Source organism: Platalea leucorodia (assembly GCF_965183815.1).
Source record: "Platalea leucorodia genome assembly, chromosome: 1".
Lineage (NCBI taxonomy): Eukaryota > Metazoa > Chordata > Aves > Pelecaniformes > Threskiornithidae > Platalea > Platalea leucorodia.
This window is the reverse complement of record NC_138823.1, coordinates 111,422,649-111,435,820: the sequence shown is the minus strand read 5'-3', so window position 1 is coordinate 111,435,820 and position 13,172 is coordinate 111,422,649. Positions and strand designations below refer to the sequence as shown.

The 13,172-nt window shown below is 41.7% G+C and overlaps 1 protein-coding gene across 2 annotated transcripts in view; it reads right to left on the bottom strand.

The window, feature by feature from the left end:
- Positions 1–13,172, bottom strand: part of GLI3 (GLI family zinc finger 3) — a gene marked incomplete at both ends in the record, with an annotated part of 195,883 nt that overhangs the window by 62,844 nt on the left and 119,867 nt on the right. For both annotated transcript variants that reach the window (XM_082330047.1, XM_082330048.1), the window contains 2 exons: positions 1,472–1,618; positions 6,068–6,273. In XM_082330047.1, the coding sequence (XP_082186173.1) occupies positions 1,472–1,618; positions 6,068–6,273 (353 nt within the window). The remainder of the gene's footprint in view (positions 1–1,471; positions 1,619–6,067; positions 6,274–13,172) is intronic.

Genomic DNA, 13,172 nt, shown 5'->3' with positions numbered 1-13,172 from the left:
ATGATTCTATGATGTCTTTACTTCAATGAAGTCATGTCATTCATACAAGCTGGGGGTTTGTCCTTGCAACTGGAACACAGCAGCAGATTTACATTACTTGAACCATCCATAAAAGAGTTTCCATTCTGCAAGATATTATTAATATGCATCAAATGCATTAGCAGCGTACCTCGTCTCTCCCTATCCCTCTCAAAATCCAAATCAGGAAGTATAAAATTCTTAGGCTTTCAACCACTGAAGCCTGCACATTAATTTCTGGTTTAAATCCAGACTACTTGTGTGGGTTTATTATGTTGCTGAAGTGGGTTCAAGGTATGTCACATTACTGTAAAATCACTATGCACGTTACCACTGCAGTAAGACTGATAACAGAAACTCAGTTAAAAAATCCTTCACTATCAAGGTAACAGGAAGAAAATAGTTTCCCTGGCAAGTTCCACAACTATCTGTCCTGCCTGATTCTTGTAAAAATTGTTGGTCAGTCAACTACTTCACACTCCCAGGCACGTGTTCTGCAGGGGTAGCTATCTATATTCCCATGCGTTCCAGAGGTGAACCTCCCAACTCCCACACTCCTTGAGATGAGCAGCTATGGCATGCAGCCAACAGCAGGCAAGAAGAAACTGCATGCTAACAAAGATTTTAAAAAGCTGTGGGACAACAAGGTGGTCTAATGCTATTATATTGCTTTGTACTACCAAGCAAGAGTCAACAGTCACCAACTTTTCTTGTCACAACCTTTTATTTATTTCCCTTCTTGGAAGGAACTGAGTATATCCCAAAAAGCATGTAAGCATCTTATGACTAGAAGGGAGTGCTCTGCATAATCCCTTCTGGCTGATCAAAAGCAGCAATAGTGAGCAGTTTGGAATGGGGTGCTCTCTTTTCCTCCTTCACCAGAGAAAAGGAGACAGATTAGAGGTCTGAAAGATGTTGAAGTGGGTAAAGAAGGCTCTTAATATTAGGGAAAACTAAGTCAGGATCCTTGAGAATTCAGCAAACTGCTTAACCTTAGAAGTGGTCCCAAAGTCTATCGGTCTATGATACACAACTTGTAAGCATGGCTCTCTAAAAAAGAGGGGAGCGTGCTCTCCTAATGGAAAAACAGATGTAAAACTTTTATTAACAGGGAGCTCATCAGGGATATATTCACCCTAATGATGAAAGTGAGTTACTGACTGTGAATAGAAAAGGACATTTTCAAAAGCACTCAAGCCCTGCTGGAAATAAAATTTGTAACCTGTTTTCAGGAGCAGTCCTGTTCCTCTCCCTACTTCCTTTCAAAGTTTACTTTAGACTTGACGTAACCCTTGGACATTTGGCAATCAATGCTTTGGCTCTCCAGCCTCATGACGAGGCTTACGCTGGCTCCCACTTCTCTATCTGCGTGGAGAGCTTTTGGGTCAGACCAGGAACAACCCATGTGGTTCCCTTTGCAGGACTGTCTATATTTCTAGAAAACATCACTTACTATCCATGGCGTGAAGATATTCCATATGAAGAGCACCAGCTCCAGCAGTGGCAGCTGAAGGAATGATGTCTGCATACGGGCTGCGCTGGCCTGCCAACAGAGCCATCTGATGATAATATTCAGCTGGACTGACGCCAGCATGGGGAGCTAAAAACACAACATAAAAAGCACCGTTAATGACGTAAGATAAATGAGAAGGAAAGTTTTATCACATTGCTGGTTTCTCCAGCTATTAAAACAGCTTGTTTATTTTTTAATGTAATGTAACATCTGCAGTATGCCACCACCAGTCAATATATTTGAACCAATGATACTGCAAAGACACCATTCAAAAAACTGCAAGGCATAAAATATTAATGAGCTCGGTGATCTCATTTTTTTATATTTATTATTAAGTGACTCAAAAAGTGACAGGCTGACAGAAATGGAAACCAGTATGATTTATTTAGTGACATAAAAAAGCAGGAAAACCTTCCTGGAGCTTTATTCCCATTTACCTCATCCCTGGCCCAAAGGACTCCCGTCTCTAAGGTAACAACGTGGCTGAACTTCCATAAGCATTCAAGTTTCTGGAGTCTCTGCTTAGAGCACCAGATTTTTCACTCGCAGTGGCAGTTTGTGTATAAGTTTAGGAGTAAAAAAGGACAAAGTATGTTTTCAGGACAAATACTGTTTGTCCATTACCAACACAGGGGCAGTTTTTTTGGAGGACAGACTGAAGTCAATCAATACAGCCATCCCATCCTTCCAAGTTCATATATAGGTGTACTTGACATAGGAGTATGTTTGCAGAGTCAAAACCACGGACCAGATAGGCTCTACATCCTGTCAGTAAGCTTTTGACTGATGCAGTCCTCTGATAATGACTTATATTAGCCTTTCTCTCCTGTAAAAATAATGTGCGAGCTTTCTCTTCCCCTGCAGTTTTCAAGCATGCCATCAAATAATGGGCAACTCTGGACAAACACAAAAATCCACATAATTTTAATATCACCTCAGCAGGTTTCAGATGCTACAGTAAGTAGAGGGTAATTTCATGGGCTTGTGTGAGAAGTACTGATAAAATAAGCTGGGCTCCATCTCCTTGATCCTGACTCTGACTTGCTACGTGACCTGAGGTGAGCAGCCTTCCTCTCTGCTCTCTACTTGTCCCACTCGCAAAACAGTTAAAATTTCCTTACACTCTGCTCACCAGAAGATGGTAGGTAAGCTTGCCTACAACACTTCAAGTTCCTTACGTTAATGGGCTACACCCCAACAGATTATTTTTATATTCTTTCATATTATTTAATGAGATTTTTCTTTGATCCCAGCAACTGAATCTTGAATGGAAACAAAATTTTAAGCTGAAATTCTTTGAATTACCAATCTTAACCTGAATATTATATTACTAAATATATATATACTTATAAATATACTTAATACAGTATTACTAAAAAGGATAATTTATGTTTACATTAGAGAATTGGATCCTAAATGCAAATCTTAGAAGCAAAGTATCAACATTTACACTAAAACGAGGCAAACGTGGCATTGGAGTTTTAAGAAAAGTTTATTCAGCAATGGCATTTCTAAAGTGTATAATCTGTCTTTATTTTTACCAAAGAAAATGGAAGAATGTGCTTTTGATGTTGTAATGTTAAATATAACCAATGTCAGAAGAGGTTCAGAAAAACAAAAGTACATCAAACAGGAACAGGAATGGCATAAAAATGAGCTGAGATAAATTAAAGGTTGTCGGCATTTTTTCCAAATTACAAATTGATTTCTCAATTAAATATAATCTACTTCAGCCACCACCACTTTCTGTGAAATGGCAAGAAAAATAATCAGACCAAATTTTAAAAGTGGAGTAACTCACACTGAATCACTGACTTTAAAAGTTTTACAGTAGTAGGCAACCACCGTATCTTTCCAGACACACTTAAAATACTTCCTGAGCTTTCTGACATAAGTGTCTGGGTTAACTAACAATAACATTGGCTGCAAACTTTACAATGAACTGCTGCAGAAAACATAGTGAGCACATAATTGCATTACTAAATGTTCCATATGCTAAGAAATGCTCCGGTGCTCTTTAAAGATCATTCCTTACTACCTTCTTCAAACATAAAGAATTAGCCTACTAAATGATGTACTGCATGAAGGGTAACTGAAGAGTAAATGAAGGGTAAATGGGAAGGTCTGCGGCCCTGAATTTTCTCCTATTTATTCCTGGGTAGTTTCAGCTTTGCCCTTGCTTTCTTTACAAGGGGAGGTATTTGCTTCTGCATTATGGGCACTGCTGAGCTTCATTTGAGCATTCTGCTCTACATACACCAACAACTCAGTCCTTACTCCTGCCCCAAACCCTCTGGGTCACTCAGAGGAGTCCTCGGCCACCCCCGGCCCACCAATTCTGCTGGGTAAGGTGAAGTGACAGGACAGAAGACACTCTACCGTTACTGCTGCTGTGGCAGTCATTAATTGCAGCTGGCAAGACTTGCAGTGAACATGAAACCGTTCTTCGTTATGTTCCAGATTGTTTTGGCTCCTGGCCACCCCCAGATCTGTGAGTTGACAGACTGAGCCTAATAGCACACTGACCTAATTATCTAATGGGCCTAAAGCAATTAGGGTGGCAAGAGAAATCTCGCTATGACTTTCAGAAGAACAATAACAACTTACAAGTTTTCATAGTTCAAATGCAATATGACTTAAGCCATGGTGTCCATTATGTTATTAGTACATTATGTGGATGTACCCCTTTAAATCACAGGGGTTTTTTATTTGCATAGTAGTGCCCAAGCCATGACTTGGACTATCTGATCCCAGGAACCTACACTTGAAAAAAGGTATTTCATTGTATGTCTGACTGCTCACACAATACACTATGGATTCCAAAGAACAAATGTAACAGCTTTTCAATAAGGATATTGTTTTACTGAAATATCTCCAATGCCTCAATCAAGTTACTGTATTTTCACGAGGTGCTGCACAACACCTGGGCTGCAGTAACTGATCAAATATGAGCTGTGAGCCTAGAAGAAACATAAACTAAGATGTATTTGTTTAAAACCCAAAGAAATAAGCTTAAGCTAGTCAGTTTAGCTTGTACTTAGGAAAGGCTAAGGTTGCGTATACACTCAGTGTATGTGCAACTGGAGCACGCCTTAAGCATAAATGAAATTCTGCGGGAATGTGATCTGAAGATTACTGAAGGAAAGATAGTAAAGTGTTCTGCATATTAGCTTTTGTGAAAAGCCCAAATATACGTTGCAAGAGTTATCTCAATTAATGCCATTACATTATAGCTCTATCATGTTTATCCTATATCCAAAGCTCCAAAGCTCCCTGAGTCAAAACATGTATTTCAGAGGATTTGAATTGTTCCTTCAAAATATATTTTTAATGTTTTGGCTAAAATAAAAAGGGTAGAATTAGCAAGGATTCATAAAACATCCAAAGTGCTGCTAGGAAAGCCCTACATGCATGCCATATACCTTGACTGACAATAGGTCATTAAAATTTATTCTCATAAGAATATGTGCCCATAACTAATGGATTAACTGTAAAGGTATATGTTCTTATAAGCTAGGATTAATTAGTTATCCGTTTGGATAGGGTGCACCGCTCATTTTTCAAATTCAGCTAAAGGCAGTTTAACTCTGTTTGGTAAGTTTCTGCATACACTGGGGAGATCTTGCCCATAGTTAAAATAATAGTTTAATTATCTTCACTATATATTTGTTTGTCAGAATGTTATATTCTCGCTCTCTTCAGCAAATACTACAATTTTAAAGCATTAAACCACTTACTCTATTACTGAAAAACCTACTGCTAACAAGACTGAGCCTTTTTGCAACTCTATTAGCTCACTTAATGGCAAAATTCCCATTGAAATGAACAGGAAATGTGCCAAAGTAATGACAAGAGTGATCACAGGAGTTCACTTCAACCCAAATAACCTGGAAAGTAATAGCCATGGTCACACCAAGACCTAAAGCATCAATATTTCAAGTATACCACCCACCATTTAAACTAAAGGGGCTAGTCCTGATCACCAGCCACCTCGTCTACATCAGCAAAATTTCATTAGGCCATATTGTTGGCTAGGGTAAACCGAAATAATTCTACATAACTTTAACAGAACTATTGACTAAATATAACAAGTCAGTGCATGCTTTACATGATTGAAAAATACCATTTTAATTAACAAGCCTTTCACACCTGAAGAACTCCACAGTAATACACTGATTTACACTCACAAAGAATCTGGCTCAATTCAGTGAAGACACAGCGGATTTCTTGGGAGATCAGACTCACACCCCATGTCAGCCCCACAAACAAAAGATGTCACAAGACACACGCCACCCTTCCACCTTAAATTTTGAATGAGGCAGGGCTTTTTTTTTCCTTCTCCCTGAAGTTTCAACATTTGTGAGATGTACAAATGAGCTGTGATCGGCTGATGAAGTATTGAAACATTTATGACATAATGAATATGTCTGACAAACCTGCTGAAGCTGCTTTGAACAAGGGGGAAAAAATGTTGACAAGATTAATATAACTTAAGTTGCTACCATGACAGAAAACAGGAAGCCTGTCTTAACCCACCGTCTGTTGGGCTGAGTCCGCGGGCTGCCGAGATCATGGAGAGGGATGGGCTGCTGTGCAGGGACCTGATGTAGTCCATGTAGGGGTTAATGTACGGGTGAGGGGTGCTGAAGGGAGACTCTGATGTTGCAGCAGGATTTCGGTGTGGGGAAATTCTAAGGAACGGAAGCTCTGAGTATGTCGGGCTACTAGATAAGGCAGAAGGCCTGGGAAAAAAAAAAGAAAGAAAAACAAAAAACAGCCAGGTTATCTATATGAAAAAGAAAAATACTGTAAAGGTAACACATTCATTTCTTGAAGAATAACAACTGGGTTGCACATGTAATAACTGCCACTAAAGTCAACTGCCTGGAAAGGAAAAGGATAGGAAATGAATTCTTCTCTGTATCCGTTATTAGCAACATTTGTCTGACCAATTTTAACGTGAGTTTATATTTGGTTTAATCTTTACAACCCTCAATACGCTTTCCCCAAGGAGTTCAGCAGAAAATCACTTTAATTAGTGTGAAATATGCACCCTGCATACCACATATTAATTCTTGCTGCAATATGGAAGACATACTGAGATGCTGAATCATTTACATCTTCAAAACCATGTGGCTATTGGAAAAAGAGTTTTGAGAGCTACACTGCGCCCACTCCCTTCATTTGCCAGCTTACTCTTCCTGAAAGTGCAAGATTGCATGTTTATACAGAAATCATGTCGGAAGACCCAAACTTTGTAAGCCATTAAGACAGTTGGGTCCTTTGGAGCATTTTTTTGTTGATGTCCCTTCCTGTGAAAGATGCAGCAAACTCAGTGGCAAAGGAAGAAAGATTGCTGAACATGTTTGTTTTTAGCATGGCACCAGAGACCGATGCCTTTAACAGGACCGCGTTACTTAACTATCTCATTCTTGTGAAGGGAGAGCTGTGGTGCCTTCTCAGGCTACCTGTATGAAACTGTGATGAACCAAGGCTGAAAGCTGAGTTCACAGCTGACAAAAGATAAATAACCTGCCGTAACCCTCCCCATCATCCCACCCTGTCGATATGACAGCATCCAAGCTCTGTGTTGAGACCCTTCTCTCACAGCATCCCGCCTCCAAAGGCACTGGAAAAAGTCCAAATTTCATCAGAAGGGGTTGGAGTGCCTGCCCTTGCCAACTTGCTCTTTGGCAAAAGACAATGATTAAGCCTGTCATGCATTTGCTGTAGTCTAACTGGTTGACCTGAACTAAACGCCTTTTTGTCCCTGTTTTTCCAATTAATTTAGCATATATACAGCACAGACACAGGCAGCAGCTGTGAGAGCAGTGAGGGCAGCCTGTTCCTTTGATGCTCTTGGCTTACAAAGAATAATAAAACAAGAAATGTATTTTTTTTCCTTTAACATACACATACCGTGATCAATGGAGATAGTTGTCATCACCTAAAAGGCCAGCAGAACACAATCTTACATAGGAGCCAATTCTACCCTGCCATCAGCTCGGAAACGCTCGCGTATGAGCAGGACAAAGATCAAAGTTATGCATTCCCAACACAACGCCGCAAAATCCATGAGGGCTCATAAAACCTGGGGAATAAAGATTTTTCCTGTTGTGCTTTTCCCCCTCTTTTCTCTTCCGTTCCTTATTTGGCTTTTGTGTGTTTCTTGCCCTCCAACAGCTTTCTGCAAGGTAAACCTGTTTAGCCATCCTGCACGAAACTACCTCCTAGCTCCCAAGTTTGTTACAGAGCTGCATTTGCTGTGCATGAGCAGCAGGTACCGGCAGCGCATTCACTCCTTTGGCACCCAAGCAAGTGACCCACACGAAGCCCAGCCACTCACTGGTATGCCTTCACTGTATTTAAAATGCCCCAAGAATGTGAAACCAGAAGCTGTTTTCCACCACCGTGCAAAACAGGCATCTCTTTTCCACAGAGCACTTTTTCTCTGCATGGTTTTGAAGCACCTTTGTTTTACAGTGGAAATGCAGCTTTACCCTTGTTGGTACTGTGAAACCTGACCAGCCGTGAAGCATTTGCTGTCTCGCAGTTCCCTGTCAGGCCATGTGTGGAAGGCAGGAGCCTTAAAACTCACGGTGATGTAGGAAGCAAAAATACCACAGCTGGATATCACATTACAGAGTGAATTTCCCGTCCTGGCAGTGAGGAAATACAGTAGTATAGCAAATTTAATACAAGAGTAACAAAGGAGCTAAGTTTGGATGTCATTTTACAAGTCATTTTTTCTAACGTGATCTCAACTCAGAGTTAGAAACCTGAAGAGCACACAGGCAAGCAGGAACCCTGGCCTTATCTGGTGCATATCAAACAGAAAACTGTTTAAAAGCTTTTGCAAGAAGGCTGAAAGTCTGTATCAGCCTCAGCGATTCACTCTCCAGCTGGCCAACAGCCAAACACTGCTGCAGGAGCAAGATTAAGAGCCAGGCTGTCAGCTTCTCCCTCCAGGTCCAGTGGTAGCCATTCAAGGACACTGGGACTCAATCGCTTCTCTCCTCCTCAGCCCTGCCTCTTCCTCCCTCCACTCCCCTGAGCTCCTTCGTTTTCCAAGGATGCTAGGGAAAGGACACCGACCTGGGTAACATCAATCAACAGCAGGCATATAAGCTGTATTATCAGAGGCAGAAATAAGGAGTCATCAGATTCCACATAAAATTCCCAGCTCTGGACTCTGATGTTTACTAATCTCTCTCCAACATCTGATTTTAACGTGCTGCTCACTTCCAGCCTGTACTTTTCTTACTCCTCTGTGTTTCTGGACCCTCCTTTCCCTACAGTCCCATTTGCCCTCCTGCCTCTGTCTGCTCTCAGCTCCCGCTGTCTGAGCCCTCCTGATTTATTCCAATAGATGTCACATATTCTTTCCTTCCTTCCCTTCCAGGATAAACTTCAATATTCCCTCCTTCAAATTAAAACATGACTTTTAGAAAGGGTGCAGCCAAACACACTTACTATTAGCTGTTGCTTTCCAATACTGCATCTCATGTTGCAACCTCTTCGTGTACCAATAAATCATGACTTTTGTCCCATGTACATAACAAACAGTACAGCCCAGCAGCGGCTCTGCAGACATTCATTCAGTGACAAGCAAATCAGATCTCCAGATGTGGGTGGCAGTTCCCTCCATCATCTTTATTTCACATGTACTTTGTCCCTGGCCTTAGGCAAATGGTGTTCTGCCCTAGGTCTGAGGCTACTTCATGGGACTTGGGTGATACTGCTTGAAACTTCATGCCTCACCTGTAAACCATGGGAAGGCAGAACTTGCTCCGCATCCTCTCCTACACAGGGGTTTTCCTGTTCAACGACATACTCGGAGCGCTAAGGCTTCCTTCAGAGATAGGGAGCAAAGCAGATGCGTGCTCTTTTCTGAATCAGGACCTTTGTATCTACTCGCACAGATCCTGCAAACTCAACTCAAATTTAATACAAAGCCTACCATGCTTTCAATACTTATTTGAAGTTGGAGGTCTTCAGGTTTGGGAGTATAAGGGATCCTATGGCTGTGTTTTATCACTGCAATTTTTATCCTGGCACATTAGGCCGATTTTACTATTTTGTCAGTAACCTTGATTACATCTACACCCCGGATGTAAAAGAGAAGCAGCAGAGAACGGGGCTGGCTGTGAAGGCGTCTCCCTCCTTTCTGTCCAGACTGCCTTCCTGCTCACCGCTAAGGCGCCAAAATACCGTGAACGCCGCACAGCTTCCATGCCTAACACAGGTCTTCCCGCTCCCCTCCCATCTCCAGCCTGCCACCTTCTCCCTGTCAAGACTCTGATGCTCTGGAGAGTCTCAACTACTCAGCAGGAGAAGGGCGCACACGTGCCGAGGCAGTGAGATCAGTGTAAGGGCAAACAGGTGTATTTTTTCCTATTAGTCATGACACTTTTTTTTGATGAATGTTGCAAAGGTGTCTGCATAGTCTTAAAAACTTCCATGGTCACACCAGTTCAGCAGCTGCAACCAGCATCAGATGTACGGCAAATCACAAAACACATAAAGCCACTTTTTTTTTTAATGCTTTTTCTGGCCACTGCTGAACTACAGGTGAGCTGTGTGTAAGATTTCAGTTATTACTCATGAAAACGGTGTGTCATTTTGTTTTGTTGCTTACAGCTGCAACAGATGAACTCTGCACAAGAAGACTGACCAGCAGCAGGTTTGGATTTTAGCCACCACAAAAACTGAACAAAGTACAATTCCCTTTTCAGCCCGTGCAGCCCTTTTTTTAACTGGGGAAGGAAGATTATGGGAATCTGAGAGTTGATGTGGCAAGCATGAGCAAGTTATATGTATTTCAAAATGATCTGCATGCACAGATCATTACCTCATATTAACTTGAAAGGATCACACATTTTTTCCATCAGCAGAGAGAATGGGGGTAGGGGGGCTCATACCACACACTTCAGGCTGTTTTTTGTACCTAAGCATTAGCCAGCTTTTCAAAGAAGAAGATCAGGTGCTCCAAATCCAAGTGGAAATCCTGTCCCTTTCTTTGGTAGTTACAGAGTAGCTACCTCATGCAGGTGAAATACTGCTGTCTGGCTATGACTCGAGGTAAAAATGCCCGCGTAGGTAAGCAAGCAACAGAACTTGTTGACTATGTGGCCCTTCAGCCACCCTCTCTTCTCAGTGCCATACTGACAGGATTCAGGAGCACAATTTCCAGACTCTGCCCGTGTCCCTGGTGCGGCAGGGTGAGGTGTGACAAGTGCCAGATTAGCTCCAGCTATTAGGCTAGAGAAGGCACACAGCATTCCCTACCTTACCTCATTTTTTTCCTTCTAACTTGCACCTTTCCTCCCACCTATCTTCCCGAACTGCTCCTGTGGCACAAGGCAGAAGGAAACCACAGGTAGGAAGATACAACTTCCTTGAATTCTGTACATTCAAAAAATGAAAATATTTGGTGATTTTGAGCCTCTAAAAAATGAAGACTAGCAAAAATATTAATGCATTTTTATTTTCCAAGGTAATAAACCTGTAACTCTTCAGAAATTTCATAACAAAACAAGAACACTGAACTCCAATTTCCCATTCTCCTTTTTTCACCCCCTTCCCAACTAAGTCACACAGTTTTATCACATAGACCTAGCGAAGAGCCAGGCAGAGGACCAGCTCAAAGTACCATGAAACCATCTTACATGGATTTACCCTTGTAACTCAGTCAGGGTGGTTAGCCCAGGAGCTGAAGAAGAAGAGGGGATGGGAAGAAAAGAGACCCAGTCCAGAGTGCTGGGGAGCAGCAAAGGCCAGCAGCTCTCTAAGGGAAGGCAAGCCAAGCCAGGAGCCAAGGTTAACCCCAGCACAGGCAACGCGCTCCATGCCACCAGATCTGAGCTGAGTGACCAGAGCCAGGTGCTGCTAACAGGGTCCATCAGCAGTCTGAGACAAGGCAAAGTGACAAACCAGGTCTGGGGGGGACCAGTCAAGTGCAGAAGGAGACAGGGCCAAAGACACGACAGGAGAGAAGCTACACCATAGCTCTGAGGGGTCCATCCAGGAGAACAGCTACCTACAGTGCAGGTCCCAAGCTCCGCCAGGAGCAGGACCAGAGACGGGCACTACCTACAACACAGCTCAGACAGGGACTAAAGGCCTCAGGCTGAGCTTAAAAGGGGCTCCTGGGTGCATGGGGTGTGGCTGTAGGTCCCAGGTGAGGCTGTTCAAGGCAATTATGGCCTATTAGTGGCCTCAGCGTCCTCACACTGGGTTTCTTTGCTTTGGAGTCCTTGAACTTCTCTAAGGCATGCCAGAATATCAATACAATGCACATTGTCCCTGTTCTTGCATCTCTTGCAACTGTGAGAAGTACAGCAGACCCTGGGGCGTACTGCAACCCCCATGCTTGTCAGAGAGTGCTCTTCAATAGCAATGTATTCTGGAAGCAGATGTAAAGCCACTCAAGACAGCTGCAAAGGTCTGTGTCGCAGGAAAGTCTGGATTAAAATTTGGAGGTTGGTTTGGTGTTTGAGAAGTGATCTGTCACAAATGGTTTCCAAATAGCTTTAAGCTGTGTTTGGGCAAAAACCTCTTCTAAGCGCAACCTGTCTTAAAAAAAAGAAATCATGGCAATTTAAGCATTTCCTGATTTTAAAGGAAACTGTAATTCCAGGACTGGAAATTTTAATGCCCAGTTTTGTCCTGATAAATTTTTAAATGGCTCTTTTATGAATCTGTTGAAAAATACATTTATATTGAAAACAGCAAGTGATCCTTAACTATAACATTGTAAATATGACACTGAGCTGAGGTTACAGATGGAACAATAATCTATCTCACAGAACAAAGCTTGTCAACGAAGTGGGATGAAATATTGTAACATAACCTAATTTATTATTGCCTTTTCATCCATCTTGTTATATTATGAAAGTGTCAAAGTTCAAACCTCGATATTTAATCATTTAACAGTACGTTATTCAATGCTGGAGCAAGCATTGATGGCATAACTCTCATACCAATGATATCCACACTGTTTCTCTGATACCTGTTCAATTCAGCCCTGCCTGGCGAATTGAAAAATGTTAAACTCATTAAACTGCCTATGATCCTTTTCTTTTTTCTTTTTCTGGAATAATCTTCTGATGGCTGCCCCCAAAACATTAGCTCTTATTTCTAGTAGATCCTGGAAGATGAACAAATAATAAGGACCTTCTCGTTATGTAGTGACTCCTATTTCAAAGCACATGGCTCAATTCCTTTGGTAATATCTCCCACATTAAAGGAGTATTGTTTGTTTAATGCTATAGGCGCTGGTACAGAATGACCCTTCAGCACCAGCAGTCAACGACTGGCTAAAAAATGTTTTTTATACTAAGAAAGCTGAGCTTTAAGAAAGTAAGGCTTGATCCTGAAAATACAAGTGAGAACAATTCTAATAGTTATGATTAGCCCAAATGATCAAGTTACTCCTCACTGTTACAAGCACATATGCAGTTGTAGGTGCTTGATAAATCGGGCTCAGGGAGCTAACTATACACCTAAAATGATACGGAAAAATTGTCAAATAATCATCCTGCTTCTCAAAATCTTTAGCTGCTATTGTAGGGTGCAACCCTATATAAACTGCAATTGATGGAAAACTGTCCACTGATTTAACTGATAAAATCCTTAAGTG